Here is a 22,454-nt window from a genome sequence, read left to right as displayed (position 1 = left end):
AATACAGTGATTATACAGATTACACAAGCGGGGGTGGTTTAGTCACCAAGTTGCGTCCAACTCTTTGCAACCCCATGGACTATAGCCTGCGAGGCTCCTCTGTCTCTGGAATTCTCCAGGTAAGAATACTGAAGTGGGTAGCCCTTTCCTCCTCCAGAGGACCTTCCCAACCCATCCAACCTGGGTCTCCTGAATTGCAGGTGGATTCTTTACCAGCTGAGCCACCAGGGCCCAATACAATACAAGAAGCTTTCAGTTTCTTAGGAACTTTTTGCCTACCCGCTGCTGGGCCTTTTCCCTCTCCAAAATATCCTATAAATGAATCCAGTCAAACCAAGGGTGTGTGTGTGTGTGTGTGTGTGTGTCTACATCTGTGTCTGTGATTACTGATTCCCCATATGTTTAGATTTAGATGCTCTTTGGAAAATTTTACATTGTACTTTCTATAGAGAATGTCCCTCTAATTTACTAATGTTGAAGAAATACTAATAGCTAACATTTGAACCTTGTCTGTGTTTCAGACACTGTACCAACCTAGCACAGGAAATATTTTTAGAAACAATTACTAGTATAAGGAGTTGACTATCAAGCACTTCTTCAGAAATTGAGACTCCCGACTCTTAAGCAGCTTAATTGGAAACTCAAATTCCACTTACACGAGTGTTTTTTTAATCCACACAATCATTTTTTTTATTAAGCATCTACTATGGACCAGGCACCAAACTAGCCACAAAGAGATTCTGCTCTCATGGAGCTCACAGTCCAAGGAGGTAAACAAACATGCAAATGAACCATGATGAGAAAACTAAGCTTGTGCTGTCATCGAGGTGAGGTATTGTGAGCTCACAGAGAAAAGACTGGTGAGAGCTCTCTTAGAAAATAAGGTGAGGCTTCCCTAGTCTTCTCTTTGAAAGCAGACCACAGACACTGGAGGGCTGGGGGTGTTCCTAAAAGTGTGACTGTCGCTCAGTTGTGTCCGACTGTTTGTGACCCCGCAAAAGTAGCTGGCTTGCCCTTAGGAATAAAACACGTGGTGCAAAAACACAACTCTTGAACTCTTGAACTCTCACTAAGCGTGCCACTGGGTGCACACCCTGAAACGGGGTGCCACGGGGCCACTTGAGTCTGCCGGCCCCCTAGTGCCTCTCCATTTATACCTTCCTATCCACATGCACCCTTCTCGCAGTTCCTGAACCCCATCCTCTAACCCAAACCCAAAGCAGCCAAGGAGGTGCTGGGTGACAAAGGAGGGGTTGGAGGGAGCAGAGTGTAGGTTAGATGTTTAGGGAGAGGTCGTCTGTCTGCCTTGCTTGTTTTCCTGACTCCATGTCTTTGTTTCTCTGCATCATCTCCCCTAACTCTCTCCCTCATCCCCTTTGCCCCTATTCCCCCCAGTTTTATTCTTGGATCCCAGTAAGTTCAATGAAGGGAAAGTGGACTCTGTGTTAAAATGCTTTCCATCCATGAAAAGAGGAGTCCAAAAGCTGGTGGCCGTTATTAGGTCATGTTAATGCCATTAAAAGCCTCCCCGTAATTTTCCAGAAAGGTTCATCTTAGGTTGAGGCTCACAAGGAATGTATAATAGACTTTGGAAGAACTGAAAGAAGGAGAAGGAGTCTTAAATCACAGGCTTAGAGACACAGAATCCTTAGGAAGTTGTGCGTGTCAGGTGAGAGGAGGACTAGGAAGCTTACTTCTCTTTTAATTATCTGATGCTCACACCACCCTCCCTTTGTTGCCTTCAGCCTGAGCTGATAAGGAAAGACACCAATAAATATCCCGGTGGTCTGAAGGGAGAAGCCATGTTTCATGGGACTCCCTGCTTCTACAGCTGTTGTTAAAATATTACTGCTAATTAGCTGGCTAGTTATATATAAACCCTTACAAAGGAGTATTTTTACACAATCATAAAATAAATTAAACTACCAAAAATTCACGCTGTTAATTAAAATAACCCCTGTAGGAGGGGGAAGAATCGCTACAAGGCTGAGGTAAACAGGAGGCAATTTCACAGGCACAAACTGATTAATTTTATTTCCCATTACATGTATTTGCTAATATCATCAAAATTAGAAAATAAAGCAATTTTGCCTCGACAGTAGTTCAAATGGAGGCGGTGCCTAGCAGAGGAATGTAGCTACTCAGATATATCCTTGACCCGAGGGCTGCTCTAAAAGACCCTCTCGGGAGGGACACACGCTAGGTGGGGTGAGAGAAACAGTGGGCATCTCCTCAGCCCTCACTCAGCTCTGGGAACATCTGCGGTATGACCTGTCATGGTCACATCGCCCTCTCAACCAGAGAAAACCATGTGAGGATACAGGAGAAACTAGGATACTGAGGATGGACCAGAGGGTGTAGAAAATAAACTAACCTACCCGCAGTTCCAGGAATGGCCCAGATAGCTTTTGTTGTTGTTGTTTAGTTGTTAAGTCATGTCTGGCTGTTTGCAACCCCATGGACTGTAGCCTGCCAAGCTCCTCTGTCCATGGAATTATCCAGGCAACAATACTAGAGTAGGTTGCCATTTCCTTCTCCAGGAGGTTGCCCCAACCCACGGATCAAACCCACACCTCCTACATTGGCAGATGGATTCCTTACCATCTGAGTCACCAGGGAAGCCTCCAGGATAGTCTACTTACAATTTATTAACATGGTGTGCATACTCTCTGGTTTGCGTGTTTCTCCTGCCCCAGACATTATAGTGGGGCAAACTCTAAAGTTTGTGTATAATTCCTATATTTAAATAATTGCCCAAACCCCTTGTGGATCATTCTTTCATAAAAGATTACAAGGGGTTAGTCGAGAAAATATATTTGTAACCCCAAAAAATGCTATTTAGGAAAGAATGAACTCCAATTTCAAGTTCTTACCTCTTTGTCTGACAGCCAAGTTAAATGATAGACTTTAAAGTAGCTAGAGAACTCTTCCAAACACACAATATTTTAATCACCCCTGATCCCCCCAACCCAAGCTGCTCAACTCAAACATTCACCTGAAAATATATTCCTAAAAAGCCTAAATGCACAACTTTATGTCACTTTTCGTCAGCCAGAAATATTCTCAATCCCCTTGGACCCGTCACTTATTTGGTTATTTTATGTCACCTTGAAGCAGGGTTTATTCATTCTTACACCCCTTAAAATTCATCTACAAGTTCATGCCTTGGGTAGCATCTGGGTTTATGGATGGCTCTTTACACAGACTCACAGACTTTGTCGGAGGGACACCAAACATTCGGGAGAAGAGACAAAACTTCAGACCTACCTACAGGTGTTTTAGCTGTGAAACTCCAAACATCCAGATGTTTGGGGAGGGAGGGGAAAGAACAGCACTTTATAAATAATATTCTGCCTCTGACAAAGACGATGGACAAGCGCATGAACAATCCAAAAGAGCAGGTAAAATGGGAAACACTCATGGTCGCCTCTGTACACGACGGACGATTTTCTTCTGGTCAGTTTGCTCTGCCGTGAAGTTCTCTCCCGAGCAGCATTTTGTACAGATTCACCACACCATAAGCCAGGATTTCCCCGGCTATTAGAGAAATGGCAGTCAGGGTGTCTGGGGCTTGCCAAAGCCCCAACAAGAAGGCGGGTTGATTCCCTGTCCTTAAAGGCTCCAGCTCACCACTGCTGCCCAGTGAAGATCTCCTTATTCCTTCCATTGGATGGTCTGGCTTCTGATCTTCACCTCCACATAGCAGCCGAGTGACTATTCTAAAACTGTCGCTGAGATTCTCCATCACCCACAAAGCCTCATCTCAGGATGAAGTCCAACCCCTCTGCAGAGTCTGCAGGGCTCCTGGTCAGCCAGTGAAGCTCACCGTCGATACCAGCCCTGTGTTCCAGCCCAAGAAGGATAACTTGCTGTGTTCTGGAATATTCCTGTACCTCTTCACACCTGCCTGTCTGTGTAGTTGCAGTTTTCCCGGCCAGATCACCAGCCAGGAAGACACCCACTCTTATTTCACAACCATTCAGAAGTTGCCATCTCCATAAAACTTGCCATGGCTTCGCCAGCAGGGTCGTTCACTCCATCCTCAGCATGCAAGCAGCATTTATTTCAGGCTTTTCTCTGCATCCACACCACCTGATCTGGTCCATATCTAACCATGACCGAGACTGTCTATTTACCCCCTAAAGTAAAGTGTTAGTTGCTCAGATGTGTCTGACTCATTGTGACCCCATGGACTGTAGCCCACCAGGCTCCTCCATCCATGGAATTCTTCAGGCAAGAATACTGGAGTGGGTAGCCATTCCCTTCTCCAGGGGTCTTCCCAACCCAGGGATCAAACCTGGGTCTCCTGAACTGCAGGCACTTTTTACCATCTGAGCCACCAAGGAAGCCCTATTTACCATTTACCCCCTAAAGAGCTCTTAAAGGCCCTTCAACAGCCTTGATCTTAAGACAAAAACCAAAATCAAAAGCCCCTGAGGCCCTGCTGATTACATCCCCTCTACTGCCCGGACCCCAGGCCTACTGGCCTCCATCACTACCTGGTTCCCCACATTTCCTCCTGTTTCAGTGCTTGCCAACCCCCTGATTAGGATGCTAACCCCACCCCTTCCCTTCCAACTTCAAGACCTTTAATTCCCACTCAACCTTCTCAGCTCAGAAAAAAAGTCTGTTTCATGTAGAAATAATCTCTGATCCTCCCTTTCCACCAAATTTCAGTCAGCTCTGTGGTTATATACACACAAAACCATGTCACTTTCCCTCCTTACACTGAAGTTAGTGCAATCTTGTTACATATTTAATAAGGTGAAATTTTGATTATTTTCTTTCTCTTCTAATAGGCTGCAAGCTCCACTGAGAATAGAGGTAGTGTTCTTACTCTGTTGTATTCCCAGATTCTAGCAAGGTACCTGATTCATCATAACTGCAACATATCCATGACTATCATTCGTGAGGACAGAAGCTATATTTTATTCGAATGTGGGTCCCAGCACTGGTGGGTCCTCAGACACAGGGAGGCAGATCCTATGCTTCTAACAATCAGAAAGACTGGACCAACTTCTAAGCATCCTCCTTTACATAACTGTGAGCCCCTATCTGTAGTATCATTCAAGGATAGGACAGATGGACCACATCAGAGATGGTCTAGAAGCAATCCAACCAATGGATTTGATGATCCCTCAAATCCTTTCCAACCCTCATGTTCTACAGTGCAACTGGAAAGAACTAGAAGGAGTGTGGGTGTAAGAAAACATCAGTTCAGTTCAGTTCAGTTGCTCAGTCGTGTCCAATTCTTTGAGACCCCATGGACTGCAGCACGCCAGGCTTCCCTGTCCATCACCAACTCCCGGAACTTGCTCAAACTCATGTCCATCAAGTCGGTGATGCCATCCAACCATCTCATCCTCTGTCGTCCCCTTCTCCTCCTGTCTTCAATCTTTCCCAGCATCAGGGTCTTTTCCAATGAGTCAGTTCTTTGCATTAAGTGGCCAAAGTATTGGAGTTTCAGCTTCAGCATCCTTCCAATGAATATTCAGGACTGATTTCCTTGAGGATTGACTGGTTTGATCTCCTTGAAGTCCAAGGGACTCTCAAGGGACTCTTCTCCAGGGGATCTTCCAACCCAGGAGTTGAACCCAGGTCTCCCACATTTCAGGCAGATTCTTTAACAGATGAGCTATCAGGGAAGCCCGTAAGGAAGCAAGTGTACATGCTAACTCACTTTGGTTGTGTCAACTCTTTATGACTCTATGGACTATAGCCCACCAGGCTCCTCTGTCCATGGGATTCTCCAGGCAAGAATACTGGAGTGGGTTGCCATTTCCTTATCCAGGGGATCTTTCTGACCCAGGGATCGAATCCACGTCTCTTACATCTCCTGCATTGGCAGGCGGGTTCTTTACCACTAACACCACTTGGGAAGCCCTGTGTAAGGAAGAGAGATTTGTAAAACATAAGTGAAATTATAACACACCTCTTCACAGAAAGGAGGGTTTCAGAACAAATAAGAAGGATAGGCTTTTGCCAAGGTTTTCTTAATTGCTGGCAGGTAGCCTATAAAATATGTGTGTGATGGCTGAAAGGGAGATGTCAAAGATTACAGTCTCAACTCCCTGTCTGATGTCTACTCCTTCATTCTCAGCCCAGCCTTTATTTCTAGATTTAGATACAGCTCAAAAGAGACTCAGACTTTGAAGACCTAGGCAGAAAACTGTGCTAGTCACATGGAATCATTTTGAATGTTTTCTCAGCTGTTTCCTAAGAAAACAGATTTAACATTTGTCACCTTCATTCCCGAATAAGGAAAGCGATTTCACTTTCTACTGAAGCAAAAAACACAAGGTGGATTTGGCATTTGCTGAGTGCAGAGCAGGGTTCAGATCGATGGTGCATCGAGGGTTTCTTTGTTTTTACCATCTTTCTATATTTTCACATTCCAGAAGCTAAATGAATTGCCCACACCTCTTCAGGGGGCTCCCTAATAGAATGATCCCATCAGGAAACTGTTCTTCTACATCCTCCTTATCATTCCTCTTTCCATTCTCCAGGTTTCACATCTTAGGCCAAAATTAGTCAGTTTCTAGAATATAAGAATGGCTGGGGGAAGGAAATGGAGAGGAAGAGAAAAAGGATGAAACAGAAAATTGAGCGACACATGATGAAAGGGGCCCATAGCACTGCCTTTTATTTCTCTGCATACCTAAATTGACAGTCACCATATTTCATCTGTCAAGTCAGGTCATACAATCAGAGCATCAATTTCTGAGCACGTGTCATGAGCTATATTCCTTATACATATTAGTTCACTGATTTTCAATTACCCTAGAAGTTAAGTAGTATTGTTCTTATTTAACAGGTGAGAAATTTAAGGCTTCAATAAGATAAATATTGTGCCCAGTGTCACATTAACTAGTCACAGTTAGTTTTGGGCCCAGACGTCAAACGCAAGTTTTCTGCCTCCAAATCCAGGTCTGATACCTATATCCAAACAATCTCAGAGAGAATCTGAAATGCTTCATTAACAAATACCCAGTTAGCTGTCACACTACATCACCCAGGGGTAATTTTGCTCCCAACGGGACATTCAGGAATGTCTAGAGACATTTTTGGTTGTCACAATGGGTAGGTCCTCTTGGTATCTAGTGAACAGAGGCTAGAAATGCTCCCAAAATCTTACAATCCACAGGACAATGTCCACAACAAAAAAAATAATGATCAGGTCTGAAATATTAAGAGCGCCACAGCTAAGAAACTCTGTGCTAGGTGCTCCCATTATTGTCTACAATGGGTCTTTTGCCACCAACTCAAGACTTTCCGCATTTAAACAGGGGAGCTCCTAACTTCTACATATACAGTTACATGTTTTAAAATGTCTGGAAATGGCCAAGGTTCTTTTTAAGAATGAAAAAAAAAAAAAAAAACCAAGGAGAAAAAATAGAAAGAGAAGAAAGAAAAAGAATCAGAAAAGGGGAAGGAGACAAGTTAATGTTAGACACCTACACTGCAGCATTCAACAGCTGGATCACATTACATGGAAATCCACCCCAGCGACAGCACAACAGGCTGCTTTTGTGTCTTCATGAATAACACAATGTGCTGGGTAAATGCTTTTCCCCATTTAGAAACAGGTAGTTAATGGGAATTGAAGTGATCAAATGCTGTGTACCCCAAGGTTACTTACATCACAGGCCTGGGTGGCCCAGAGCTCATAAATAAAGCATTGAAGCGTCTTATTTTAGGCCCGGTCAGATAAGCAAAAGCTTGCATCATGTGAGCTGAGCCCACAGCGCGATATGACACTGAGCCTGCTAATTCCAGGACCTCTTGGAATGTGACATTTCGAGCGCAGTATGCAGAGTGCACGCCCTGTGGAAGCTCTGTGGCCCACCAGACCTTAATTTTCCACCATCTCCTTGATTCAACTGCCGCAAGAGAGGGTGTCACAGAGCTGGACTTTCAGCAATCCCAAACCCCTTCCCTGTTACTCAGAAGTGAACGTGAGGCACATTTGCAACTTCTAATTCTCATTGACTCACTTGCTGGGACAAGGACCACACACGGCTTGACAGCCCGCCAACTCGCACAGACTATTCCCACCATAAAGGTTTGGCCCAACTCAGCCGGGCTTGGCAGCTCAAAAAACAGCTGCCGGATCATGGTAGAACAGGGAGTTGATTATAAGAAAAGAAAAATGTCTATTCTTTCCCTCAAATTTTTACATGTAATTATGTAATCATATCCCTATTCAGATACTTTGACATAAATTGTACTTAATTAAATTGTTGCTAATTTGTTGTTTTATTATTAGTTCACGGCTTGTTTGCCGATATCCACCCACAAGTCATGTGCAATGCGCACACACACACACACATACTGATGCTCAGCCATACTAGTGTTGGTGTTTTGAAAATAATGAAAATGTTCTCTGCAAATAATTTCTCTATTTGACAGAATCACAAAATTTCTCCAAGAGTGCTTATTCACATGGTATACGAATGGCTGGATGAATAACTCTAATATGATAGTTTGCTGGTATTACTGTTTCTTTTCTCACAGACTTTCTATAATCTGATCATATCAATCAAATAATATATTCACTGCATCAAATAAATTCTCCCTACTGTAAAAAAAAAAAAGCTCCCATAATAAACATATTTCCCAGTGATCAGTAACCATTTCTCACTCAGATCCTGAATATACCACTAAGAAAATATCTTCAATATGTTTTTACACTTAAATCTGGGGTAAGACACATGTTCTGAATTTCCTCCAAGGTTATATAATTAGTCATTGACTAAAAGCCAACTTCATTCACCATGAAACCATCTACTGGAAGAAGGGACACTTCCCTCTAACACACATCACTTCTCCTACCCTACTTGGAATTTGTTCAGGTACCAACTCTTTTGCCTCTAACACTGTTGCTCAAAGTATGGGCCTCACAAGACCTGCCTGCTAGGAATTAAGACTGTAATCAGCTCTTTAGGATGTTTATTAGAAACGGAGATTCCTAAATTCCACGCCAAACCAATTTAATCTCACTCTCTAAGAGAATCTGCATTTTCAACAATATATGCAAGTAAAATTGGCTTCTTCTTTGAGTCTTGAGGAATATGGACTGAGGGGTGGAGGAGAAAAAGAAACAACATATTATTAGACAATTTTCCCTGGAACAAGGGATGTAAAAGAGATTCTGGAAAAATGTGCTCATTAACTCACTGCATTTGAAGTAAACTAATATCAAAAATTGCACTCTAAAAATCATCAGTTGTCTATTGCCCTACATCCTCTCAACCTACCAAAAAAAAAAAGAAAAAAAATCTGGTCTTCAGAATGATGGCCCTGTTTCCACAAAAAGAAGAAGGCATGAAACAGAGATATTAGCATTTTTCCATGATATCTTTTAGAATGAATTTTCAACCAAAGAGGTTTTATTAAAAAAAAGTTTTCCCAGATAAAACTCCACTTACCCCTCAAGCCTTCTAGTTCTAGTTCTATATTTTGCTGGATAATCATCTCTTTGGTTTCCTATTCCAGCTCATCATCACTGTGATGACAGAGTAAAGTGAATTTAATTCAAAGTTCCAGAAGAGGCTCAAAGGTTACACAGTCACATAATTTACACCAAAGAGATCAGCTCTATCTTCAGAATTAGACTTGCACCCACACAGCACACCCAAGGGTTGTGGACTTCAAGCACCTTTGTTAACCTTATTCCAGGTAGTTGCTGAGATTGGCTGTGTAAGTGTATGTGCACTGTCGACAGCGCAAGCATTGCAATCATTTATTAATATCACTGATTAATAGTGTGCTCGTGGCTATGGTCATGTGAGTGGAGTCAGGGGGCCTGTTTCACCCACCAGAGATTTCTGCGTGTGTGCGTGCTAAGTCATTTCAGTCGTGTCTGACTCTGTGACCCTATGGACTGTAGCCTGCCAGATTCCTCTGTTCATAGGGTTCTCCAGGCAAGAATACTGGAGTGGGTTGCCATGCCCTCCGGCAGGAGATCTTCCTGATTCAGGGATCAAACCTGTGTCTCTTATGTCCCCTGCACTGGCAGGCAGGGTCTTTACCACTGGCGCCACCTGGGAAGCCTACCAGAGATTTCTACCAGCCCCTGAACGAAGAGATCTGAGGATACAGGCAAGCATTCAACCATTCTCATCAGCTCAAATGCAGGTGCTTGAGGGGAAGAACTCTGTTTTCTGTTTCTCTGTCCCCCCCAACATCACCTATAATAACATCTACTTGGGCATATAGCTGACCCCAGAAACATATATGTCTCAGTAAGAAGCATCACACAAGGACTGTCACCCAACTTTGGTCTGTGGCTACAAAGACCAGAGACAGCCCATTTTTGAACCTTCTGTTTCCAACACAGGGACCTGGACTTCTTCCCCAAAAGATTCAGAGATAAGAAGGCAGCCTCACCACACCTGAGCAGAAAGGATACCACAGACATGCTCCTTGCACATTCAGACCCTTTCACTTTGGAACCACGGGGAAGGCAAGAGTCCGACCCTCTCCCAGGAACCACAGCGCTCCACCTGGTTCCCTCTGTATTCGAGATTTACCGTGTGGCCTTGGGAAGCTCATTTGACTTCTCAGTGTCTTAATTTCTTCATCTGGAAAATGAAGATGCTATCTACAGTATGGGCACGGCATTTCAAGGTTAATGAGTGAGGCTGATACTGAAATGCAACCTTGCAGGGGAATGTCTAATTTGAGGGAGGAAGTGAGGCACAGCCGCGCACTTCTGCTGGTTGTAACATATGTGGGATCACAAAACTGGGCCCTAAGGTTAGCAGCGCACATGACGAGTGCAATAAGCCATTCACAAGGCACCACCTGGAGTCTTTTATTGTTATTGCCAAGTGCGGTTGATAAAGCAAAGAAAGCAAAGGATCGGGAGCCCTCATTTATCAAATGTATTGATACAGATCCGATATTGACATGCAACGGGCCACTTTTAGATTCAGATCAATAAATCCATTTCATAATACAGTAGAATCTTGACACTTCGTCCCAGAATCCATCCATCTAGATATTAGAAATCCATCCTGCTTTGCCTGCAGTCTGTCAAATGTCACCACAGAGTGCAGAAGCCACCCTGCCAAGTCTATATCCTGAATCAAATCCCAATGGAAACTTCCCAGATATAAATAACTACTATGAACATACAGGGAAGAAAAATAGCTATGAAGTTTCACTTTTACTTTTTTTTTTTCCTTTTAGCCTGTGACAAGTAAAAAAATCATAGAGTTACTCACTCTCCAAAAACAATCTAAACCCAGAAGGTTTAACCAATTCAATTTTCTAGTCCCTGTGACAACTGTTTTCATCTGTGGAACAGAGTCTGGGGCACGTCTACAGGACTAATCCCATGGTGCTTCCACGGGCAGCCCCTGCTGGAAACTCTGAGAGAAGCTTCCGTTCCTGAACACACTGTGGGCAGTGGCATTTGATGACACTCGAGTCTCATGCCATGAAGACAGATTCTTTATTTACAGTCAGAGAGGCAGCGACTGTCCTTCTACTTGGGAGTGGATTATTGAGATCCTGCAGAGTCAGTGGTGAGCAGAGTTTAATAGAAGTGGGGAAACCCACTCAATGTTTGCTAGGCCCAGGAGAATAACAGAAAGAAAGTAAAAAAGTGAGCTTGAAAATCGGAATATCCAGCTTTGAATAGGGTTGAGTCAAGAATGTGTGGTCTTGGTTAAATCATTTCGCCTCCCTGAGCCTCAATTTCCGCTTTGTCAACAGGTGAAGAGGGCTGTGCAAGAATCAAACAGTATGAAAGCTCCTAACTCAATGCCTATCACCTAGTAAGGGCTCCAAAAATATGTAAATACAATCTGAAACGAGAAATACTGAATTATTGACATCATTCTTTAACCAATGGGCATAAGTTTACATGCTGAATGCACACGATATGCCAAGCACTAAATGGTGGGAATAGAGCTAAGAAGACTAGATTATGATGCTTGTCCTCAGGTTAAGACAGAGAAAATGCACAGGGCTGGATTAGGAGACCAGTCACTGTTAAATACAAGACCCAGAACTGGAACCTAGAGGGCAACCACTCCACCCACATCCAGGTCTAGAGGACTGTGAATTATCCAAAAATTCTGTGCCTAAATGTAGCTGATTACACTCTGGTTTTTTACAACTTACAGCTAATTCCCGTGCTCATTTGTCCAGAGAATCTAAACTCATTTTAATATTAGTCTCAAACAGGTTGTTGGTTAGAAAGGTAAATCTGCTGCAAATATAAACACCTAAGTGTGGATTGGTTTAGGATTATCTAAACATCCAAAGGAAAGATTCAAGGGCAGATATGAGTGCCATCCTGGAAACCTGAAGGTAAATTAAAATGCCATATAGAGCATTAAACTCTTTTTCTATTGAATCACATTAAGTATTTGTATTCTTCAGGCACAGCCTCTTTGAAATCTGTCCTCATGAACAATAAAGAGAAGGAGTAGGGAAAGAGGTAGGGAAGAGAAGAAAAGAAGAAAGAGGAAGGAGGGGAGGAGAAGAGGAGGAGGAGGAGAAACTAAAAATCTCCAAAGAAAGAGCCCAGATCTCTGTCCGGCTGCTCAGCAGACATTCAGCAAGGATTTTTTTTTTCCCCTTCCCAAAGGAATAGCAGGAAATGGGAGTGAATTCAGCAAACTAGAAGGCCTTCCCTTCTCGAGGTTTCCCTTCCAATGGTAAACAGACATTATTTCTTTCCCAGAACTTAAGAGGATTTGTTGTTGTTTTATACAAGAATGATTTAAAGACAATAGTCTCTCATGGGCAACCCCAATATTTTCTTGCTGCAGAATTTCCCAGGCCAAAATTATATGGGAATCAGCCATAGGATTTTTGTCATATTAGATGTCACTTCTACTATTATTTGTTTCATATGACATTTAAATCAAGTTACTTTTTAAATTTTTACTATATTTCTAGGCAGTATTGTCTATAAAACCATGGTTATTATGGTGTGAGTTATATTTTCCTAATACACATTGAGATAAATCAATATTATTAATATAGCATAGTGGATTGATTAGCAGGATAGATACTGACTGCATTCAAATCCCGGCCTTATCACTACTAGCTGTGTGATCTTGGGTAAGTTACTTAAACTCTCTGTGCCTCAGCTTTATGATCTATTAGATAGCAACACCTACTTCATAGAGTCACTCTGAGGATTCCATTAGTTAAGATCTGTAAAGTGCTGGTATCTTCTCGAAACCTCTACATGAACAACAGTATTGGGAACTCTGAAGGCACACAAGCATATACCATCAAGATTTGCCTACACTTTCTTAGGGATACTCTATTGCCTCCACTCTCCCATCCCATATGAAAACCAAAAACAAAAGCAGTAAACAACATGGTCTCACTCCAGCCCTCTTGAGAGCCTACCCATTTTAATCACCATGTTGAATAGACAGGATAGTAATTACACTTATTGAGCATGCATTACTTTCCAAGCCCTATGTTCAGTCCTTTGAATATATCATATATCATCTAGTTTTACCCTTTGAGGAAGCCCCAAGCTTAAAGAGATTAAGTAATTTTCCTAAGGTCCTACACCCAGGGGGTAGAAGGAAAGGTCAGGATTCAAACCCAGGTCCATCTGACTCCATAGCCTACACTTATCCTATTAAGCCATGTGGTCCCACCATGAAGTTCTCTCTTCCAAGAACCTGTCACAGCCTTCAGACAGACCTAAACTTTCTTTCCTCTCCCACTGGACTTGGTAAAGTCCAGTTTATAATATGTTGGTAATTATTTAACTGTTTGTCTTTCCCTCTCTGTTTTTCACAACCATCTTTTCTAGTTGGAAAGAAATCATCCTAAAATTTCCCTGAATTTGAGAAAGGGCTACATTCTACTGGGCTGAATATAACATTTTCTTTACAATTCCAATCGCCTTTATCAACGACAAATGCTGTAATGTTCTACGCCATAGACGTGACTTTAGGGCAATTTTTGTCTGTGTGGTACCCAGTGACTGTCAGAAAAAGACAGACTCCAGAGTCCCTCCCCAGATCTACTGAATCAAAACCTCTGGGTTAAGGGCCAGGAGTCACTTAAGTTTCAGAATCATTGCCTTAGGCTATGGATGGGCATTTGACCCTGTTTTATACTCCTAGACGCAGACTGTATTTTAGATCTTGTGTCTGTTTTTCATGGTTTTCCTGACCTCTCCCACCCTGCAAGTTGACAGCTATCATTTTTCACTGCCAACCAACATTGAGGCATAAATTTTTCCTGTTTTATCTTCTAGCCAACAATGCTAAGGTTTCCAAGCTTTCTTTTTTGTTTTAACACTGTCCTGAAAACTAGATTCTTAGGCAGGTGCCAATTTTAAGTACATTATATCAGAGTGATTCTGCTGGTCAGGAGTGAGTGGCCTGTATCCCAATGCTGGTCCCACACCTTCTCTTCTGAACACCACACCCCGCACTGCCATCATCCATGGTGGTCCTGAGTCCCCTCCCCAGACAGCAATTTCAAAACCACTGACATAATGCAACCTTCGGGCAGATCTTGCCACATACTTAGAGTGACAGATACCTTATTTTTTTATACATATTCAAGATTATCAGAGAAGGGTTTTTTTTTTTCATCAAAGTATGCCAGTATAAACTAAAGTCAAGAGTGTATCTCTTTTTATTTGAGAGCATATCACCAAATTTATAAATCACCCCTATATTTGCAAAGTCACTCCTTAAGTGAATATCCTTCACATGGGAAACAATAATCTCATTGTATCAGTATCTGGACTATCATCTACTTGTCACCCTCTTTATTTAACTTACATGCAGAGTACATCATGAGCAATGCTGGACTGGATGAAGCACAAGCTGGAATCAAGATTGCCGGGAGAAATATCAATAACCTCAGATACGCAGATGACACCACCCTTATGGCAGAAAGTGAAGAGGAACTAAAGAGCCTCTTGATGAAAGTGAAAGAGGAGAGTGAAAAAGTTGACTTAAAACTCAACATCCAGAAAGCTAAGATCATGGCCTCCAGTTCCACCACTTCATGGCAAATAGATGGGGAAACAGTGTAAACAGTGACAGGCTATTTTTGAGGGGCTCCAAAATCACTGCAAATGGTGACTGCAGCCATGAAATTAAAAGATGCTTTTTCCTTGGAAGAAAAGTTATGACCAACCTAGACAGCTTATTAAAAAGCAGAGACATTACTTTGCCAACAAAGGTCTGTCTAGTCAAAGCTATGGTTTCTCCAGTAGTCATATATGGATGTGAGAGTTGGGCTGCAAAGAAAGCTGAGAACCAAAGAATTGAGGCTTTTGAACTTTGTTGATGGAGAAGACTCTTGAGAGTCCCTTGGACAGCAAGGAGATCCAACCAGTCCATCCTGGGGAAATCAATCCTGAATATTCATTGGAAGGACTGATGCTGAAGCTGAAACTCCAATACTTTGGCCAACCAATGCGAAGAACTGACTCATTTGAAAAGACCCTGATGCTGGGAAACATTGAAGGTGGGAGGAGAAGGGGACAACAGAGGATAAGATGGTTGGATGGCATCACCAACTCGATGGACACGAGTTTGAGTAAACTCCGGAAGTTGGTGATGGACAGGGAAGCCTGACATGCTGCAGGCCATGGGGTCACAAAGAGTCGGACACAGCCGAGCGACTGAACTGAACTGAACTACTTTTCAAAAGGCTCTTGGGCAAAAAAAAAAAAAAAACAAAAAAAAACGGTCAAGGAAATTTGCCTTTTCAAGAAACCCTCTCCCCTGTGAAGGAGAATGTCAGAGCACCCAGAAAAACTTTCTAACCTTCAAAAATTTGAGGCATCTTTTATTGGCTGTGTTCTAAATAGATTAGTAGTCTATAGTCTAAAAATAAGTTCCAAGCAGCAGTTTTTAAATTTGAAAAAAATATTTAGGCAAAGTTCTCTTATGCTCTTTTTGGTGTTTTTCTTCCAAAATGTATTATGTTGAGATGCAGCATTTAGGAAGTAAATATAACATCATAAGCAGTATAAGCAGGGGCACATGGAGGAAACATGATATCTTTGGTGAATTAGTAGGAGATTCGAAGACACATCTAGAGAAAGAGAGTCACTGTGGCCAAAGACTGATACTTAATGAGTACAGGTAAACTGTGTACACAGTGTTCCTTTTACTATTCTTTCAACTCTTCTGTAGCTTGGCAATTTTGCAAAATAAAATTGGGGGAAAATGTTCATACAAACAGAGCCCAGTCATCAGAGCCTGGATGAGGAAACTGAGGGGTGAGGAAACTGAGGCAGCTAAGATACAAAATTTAAGGAAGCACCTGCAGGACTTGGAGGGTGAGTGCTTCCTTGGCACTGGGGCAACTCGGAGAGTGAGCACCTCCTTAAATTTTGCACTGTAGGTACTCAACTTGCTTCACCCTAGAGTCAGCCCAACATTAGCAAATTTCACCTGCTTCCTCACATTGTAGTGATCTTAAAGAGAAGAAGCTTATAGTCAGTGTTATCCATACACTGATTCCCTCATTTATTCACCAAGCATGTATCACATCCCAGCTACATGCTCAGTAACTACTCAGCTAGGAATGCATTCTGTGCCAATAAACCATTTTGGGGCTTCCAAGGTGGCACTTTCCAAGCGGTAAAGGACCTGCTTGCCAATGCCGGAGACATAAGAGACACAGGTTGGGAAGATCCCCTGAAGGAGGGCATGGCAACCCATTTCAGTGTTCTTGCCTGGAGAATCCCATGGACAGAGGAGCCTGGCAGTCTACAGTCAACAGTGTTACACAGAGTCAGACACAACTGAAGTGACTTAGCATGTATGCATGCAAACCATTTTGACTCTCAAACAGAATAATCTTAAACCAAATTCCTGCCACTCATTTATTCATCTATGTGTTAAGTGCCAGAGACACTGTGATGACAGACCAGTTCCTGCTAAAATATCTCACTATCTGCCAGACACTGTTTTAATGCTATAATTTTTATCATCATCATCATCATCATCTATTGGCATGTCTGTTTTCCCAATTCCATGGAACTATTTCAGAGCAGGGAATGAATATTATTCATCTTTGGTTTTTTGACACTCCGGATGGTATAAAGTATTCAATAAATATTTCTTGAATGGATGAAACCATAAATCCACTTTTTTGTTCATCCGCAAAGATTTGCCACAGTTAGATGACTAGGAAACTTCCTCCCAGATTGCCTAATAATACCAGCAAACATGTACCAGGGCTTAAAAGCTGCCTAGTATTTCCTGAGCTCTTTCTATACATCAACTCAATTAAGCCTTGCAAGAAGGCTGCTGCTGCTGCTGCTAAGTCACTTCAGTCATGTCCGACTCTGTGCGACCCCATAGACAGCAGCCCACCAGACTCCCCCATCCCTGGGATTCTCCAGGCGAGAACACTGAGTGGGTTGCCATTTCCTTCTCCAATGCATGAAAGTGAAAAGTGAAAGTGAAGTCGCTTAGTCGTGCCCTACTCTTAGCGACCCCATGGACTGCAGCCTACCAGGCTCCTCTGTCCATGGGATTTTCCAGGCAAGAGTACTGGAGTGGGGTGCCATTGCCTTCTCCTGCAAGAAGGCTAAGAGTCCCTTTTTACCTATAAGAACACAGAAGAGAGACAGAAAAAGTGTGTGTGTGTGTTAGTCACTCAGGTGTGTTCAACTCTTTGTGACCCCATGTACTGTAGCCTGCCAGGCTTCTCTGTCCATGAAATTCTTCAGACAAGAATACTGGAGTGGGCGGCCATGCCCTTTGCCAGGGGATCTTCCCAACCCAAGGATCAAACCCAGGTCTCCTGCACTGCAGGCAGATTCTTTACCATCTGAACCACCAGGGAAACACAAGCACACAGGAGAGTTTGAATATCTTTCCCAGGGCTGCACAGCAGATAAGAGGCTATTCCAGAGTTTGCACCCAGGAACCTGGCTCTGAAGCCTGCCCTCTCAATGACTCTTTTAAATCCTCTTACAATTCTGACCCAAAGGGGTACTCCTCCATCCCCAAACAGCACTTTTCTTCAGCTTGTTTTTCACCAAATATTATTAATACCTAGAAAGATATAGAAGGCACCCAGGATGCTTTTAGCAAACTGATCCTCAACTCCGGTGGCCAAGTCAGACTTTGGGGGATTTCCTGCTTAATTTCACCTTGTCTAAATATAACCACCTAAAAATAACCCAAAGGGGAAGTGTCTCAGAACCGCCAGAGGAGCCACAGTACACTGTGGAGGACGTGATGTGAAAGAATGATCTGGCCTCCCGAAAACACTGCAGTGCTTTCCAGTACCAGCCAGCGGCATATTGGGATGAGGAAACAAAGTCTCCGATTATTGAAATTCCATAGTGTATTTAATTATGCAATTATCTTATTGTATTAACAAGTGCAAGGGCACAATAGCAATTGCTGAGATTTTTGCAATTTGGAACTGCAGGATTTACTCTGCCCCTCAGCTGACAACTTCTCATGAGCCTGTCCATTTTTCTGGGATTATGCACATGGTCTTATTTTTTAACTGCTTCATTTAGAAATCAAAAGTAAACCAGATCCCCCTTTATGCCACTCTACTTTTTAAGTATAACCCTGCTACTGACTGAGCATATTTTAAGGGGAAAGATGTGCAAATTCACATCACTTTTGTTTTTGCCAATCACTTTAGGTTTTTTCATCTTTTGAAATTAAAATAATATAACATAAAATATAAATTTAAAAAGTAGTTATACAAGTTATATATTTTCAATGATGTGAATACATTCACAATACATTCCTGTTCATCTGCTTAATAAGGACCTGTCCCAAAGGGTTCAGGTATCAGACTGTAAAACCCAGCGCATTTCACCAAAATATCTAAAATAAGTATACTATGATATTATCACACACTTCTATTTGCTGCCACCATATGAAATGTAATCATGCAAAATTAAACATTCCATACATTTTCCATTCATTCTCTAACACTCTCCCTATACTCAAAATAGGCTATCACACTTTCAAGTTTACAGGGATAAAAGGTAAATCACATTTCTTGTTTCCAAAAGCATTCCATGTAATAGGTCTTTTCACTTTGGGGTTTTCATATAAGTATCAACAGACTCTTTACACATAGAACATAATTAATCCATACCATTGGCTACATCCCTACCCAAATGGGAATCTTCTTTGCTGATATTCACTCCTGGAAAAGTCATACCTGCATTTTCTCAAGCTAAATTTGGTCCAGACCATTAAGAATGATGTTTCATTTACTTGAGCATGACCAGGAGGTATAATCTTATGTAGGAAAACCTGGCCACTTCTCCCAAGTAAGTAATAGCTAAGAACACAAACTCTGGCCCCCAGCTGCCTGGTGTTTGAATCCCAATCTGCAACCATTTAGCTGTGGGACAATGAAGCAAGTCCCCTTTGCTTTCCCGAGCTTCAATTTTTGCAGTAGGAGACCTAGGATAATCACAATACCTTTCCCATAGCTTTGTCAGGCAGATGAAATGAATTACTCTATATATAAGGTCACCTAAAACACAGTCTTGTCCTGCCCAGATGTGACACCTGATACTTTTCAAAGCTGTTGCCCAACAATAACATCACTGGGGTCTTAGCATCTTCCTGGGAAACAGTGGGAGCAAAGGCCATGATGCCCATTCTACAGGGGAAAATAGTGAGATTCAGACAGGGTTCCTGGTGGTCAGGACTAGAACCCCTGAACCCAGCCTAGGATTATTTCACTGCTTCCCTTTACATTCAGAGCACACTGACTCAGTGTCCCAGACAGATCCCTGTTGTGTTTCTCTGAGGTGGTGGCAGGGCTGGCAAGAGGCTCTTGTTTCAAATCCTTGTTTCTGTTGCCAGGCTCGTCTTGAATAGTAAAAGAGCCCCGGATCGGCAGAAGACACATCAACAAGACTGCCTTAATCATGCTTTCTGCTAACGATGAAATGAAAGTTAATTTCATGCCTTGCATTCACAGACAAAAAGGTTCAGAGCTGTTTAAATTCTCTTCAGCCCGATGACAGTTAGTAAACAGGAGGCTTCGTGTTCTAATGCTTGAAATCACCCTTCGTATCTCAATATATTATTTATGCACTCAGCTTAAAATAAACAGCAACTTGCAAGTAGGTGAGTGGTCTCATCCAGGATGAACTTTTTTTTTCCACTCTGACAGTTACTTTAAAACATCGGTAAACAACCTTAATTCACTTCTAACGAATTAGTAGGCGACTGCTGCGTCTCCAGGAGGCAAGCAGATTGTATTATTAACCAAAACAACTTTCTCCCTGTCAATCATCTGCACCTCACAGAAGGACGTGGGTTTCGCTGTGCCGTTACTCAAACCAAGCCATGGGAGCGTGTGATTCCAGACGATTCCTTCCAGGTCATTCTCTTGTGGATCTTTGATTAGATCTCTTGATTCTGAGATGCAGAAGAGGGCCTGCAGAAGGACTCTCAGTGCGGCTTGTTAAGAAAGACACAGACAATAAGAACCTTCCAGTGGGTAAAGAGCTGGGAAGTCAAAGCAGACAAACTCTGCTTGTGGAGGGAACTGATGCTGACCAAGACCACCTTAAGGGGGACTCAGTAAGTACCACCAAATATTTGAAAAACGGTATCACTTTGGAGTAGGAAGACTGGTTCTTTGTAGGGATGGATGGTAAAATCAGGACCTGAGCATGCAAGATATGTAGAAGGTGGATTTGGGTTCAACTCAAGATAGAATGCTGTTATAGAAAAGAGTTGTCTCTTGCAGTAGCAGGTCTGCCTCTGGGGGTGCTCAGGCACCCATCAGATGGAATCCTGAGAACTGGCCAAGAAATATGACCAGAGATGAAACATGCATGGACCTTTCCCAGATATAAGGTCGTATAACCTGTGAATCTCAGGGGGACTCACAAAACAGGCTTCAATAAGCAGTCACAATCCTTTTTCAATTTCTCCCTGTTTGGAGTTTTTAAAGGGTGATAGCCACACACACACACACACACACACACACACACACACACACACATATATATACCATGCAATAAGCTAGGCATGCTGTTGGCCAATCTGCAGTTGTTCACACGATGCCAGAGCACTGGTTAACCTCCCAAAATAAAAATATGTCCCATTTAGCAGGAAAAATCAGTCGAAGCAGCTGCTGTAGGATTCTACAGTTTCTGCCTGCTCTTGAGCTTTGTAACTTGCAGCCCTCAGCCAGTCCATGGACCAGAGGCCTCTCCCAAGTCACCTGGGCTGGCACATGGTCACAAAGGGGTGATCCATTAGCTCACCATTCTAGCTGGCCTCCCCCCCGCCACCTCAAGTCTGGAAACACAATATTTAGCAACTTATCTAAGAGATGTCTCCTTCAGTTTAATCATTAACAAAACATCACGGACCTCAGAGAAACGTGCAGTGTCTCCCAGAAACCAACCATTTCTTTGAGATGCAAATGGACTGATCAAAACACAGAGTTAAAAGAAAATCAAAAAGAAAAAAAAGGGAAGGAGAGAGAGACAGAGATAAGGGAAGAGAAATTCAGATACCTTGCATTCATATCCAGGGTTGATATCAACACTTTTACACAATATGCAGACAAGTATTCTTCCAAATTTTCCAGTAAATATGAACTGAATATTTTGGGGGGTTGGTCAGACTTTTGCACATCAAACATATTGACAAACGATTAGAGAGTTCAGTAATGTTAAATTCTTGAAAGGAATTCAGATTCTCAATACTTGGGTGTGAAACTCAGAGTTACTGATTTCCTAATACGGCAAAAACAGACATCCGATATTTACGCTATACATAACATACATATGCACAGAAATAACATGACAATAATGTGTTATACTTACAAAGTACCCTTCATCCATGGGGCTCCAATTTTACCAATATTAGTTCACTGATTTTCGCAAAAAACCTGAAAGGCAGAGGGTAAGTTTGTGTTACCCCCACTTTGCAGATGGGGATACAGAAATGCATTAGGAGAATAAATTATTGGCCTGTTACACTGAGAGAATTCAGTTATGGGAGAACAAGAATTACAATTTTCATCTTCCCTGTCAGAATACAACTTGACCACCTGTCTTTTCCTTTGGGACTGATATTTCCCATGTAATTTCCACCACAATCTCAATGTATTAAATACATTTTACCCAGAATAAAACAGCGCAGAATGGCATTTGGCCCAAAGAGCTCAGAGACCAATATTCCTTTAATACCAGAGAAAAGGTTAAAAAAAAAAAAAAAAAAAAAAACCTTCCCATATCCAGTTTAAACAAGGAGAAAAAAATTAGATTGACAAAATACAATCATCCAAATAAATTTGACCTGAAAATAATGTTACTACAGTTCAGTTTGTTATACACATACTTATGTTCACATGTCAGCATATGAACTTGTCTTTAAAAATTATTCCAAGGAAGTCAGAAGCTTCAGAAATAATCTCATTTAACAATATTTTTAGAAGGGTATATTTTTAACAACCCTTTCTAGGACACCCCATCA

General features: G+C 42.2%; 1 protein-coding gene across 4 annotated transcripts in view; it reads right to left on the bottom strand.

Moving 5' to 3' along the window:
• PPARGC1A (PPARG coactivator 1 alpha) overlaps nt 1-22,454 on the bottom strand; it is a 694,460-nt gene that overhangs the window by 472,188 nt on the left and 199,818 nt on the right. For 3 of the 4 annotated variants that reach the window (XM_070452081.1, XM_070452082.1, XM_020913305.2), the window contains one exon: nt 21,803-21,867. The exons of the other annotated variant lie outside the window; for it this stretch is intronic. In XM_070452081.1, the coding sequence (XP_070308182.1) occupies nt 21,803-21,816 (14 nt within the window). In that variant the 5' untranslated portion in view covers nt 21,817-21,867. The remainder of the gene's footprint in view (nt 1-21,802; nt 21,868-22,454) is intronic. 4 annotated transcript variants of the gene reach the window in all.

This window comes from Odocoileus virginianus, chromosome 21 (genome assembly GCF_023699985.2).
Source record: "Odocoileus virginianus isolate 20LAN1187 ecotype Illinois chromosome 21, Ovbor_1.2, whole genome shotgun sequence".
Classification (NCBI taxonomy): domain Eukaryota; kingdom Metazoa; phylum Chordata; class Mammalia; order Artiodactyla; family Cervidae; genus Odocoileus; species Odocoileus virginianus.
The sequence above is the reverse complement of the archived record's forward strand: the minus strand, read 5'-3'. Positions and strand labels throughout refer to the sequence as shown.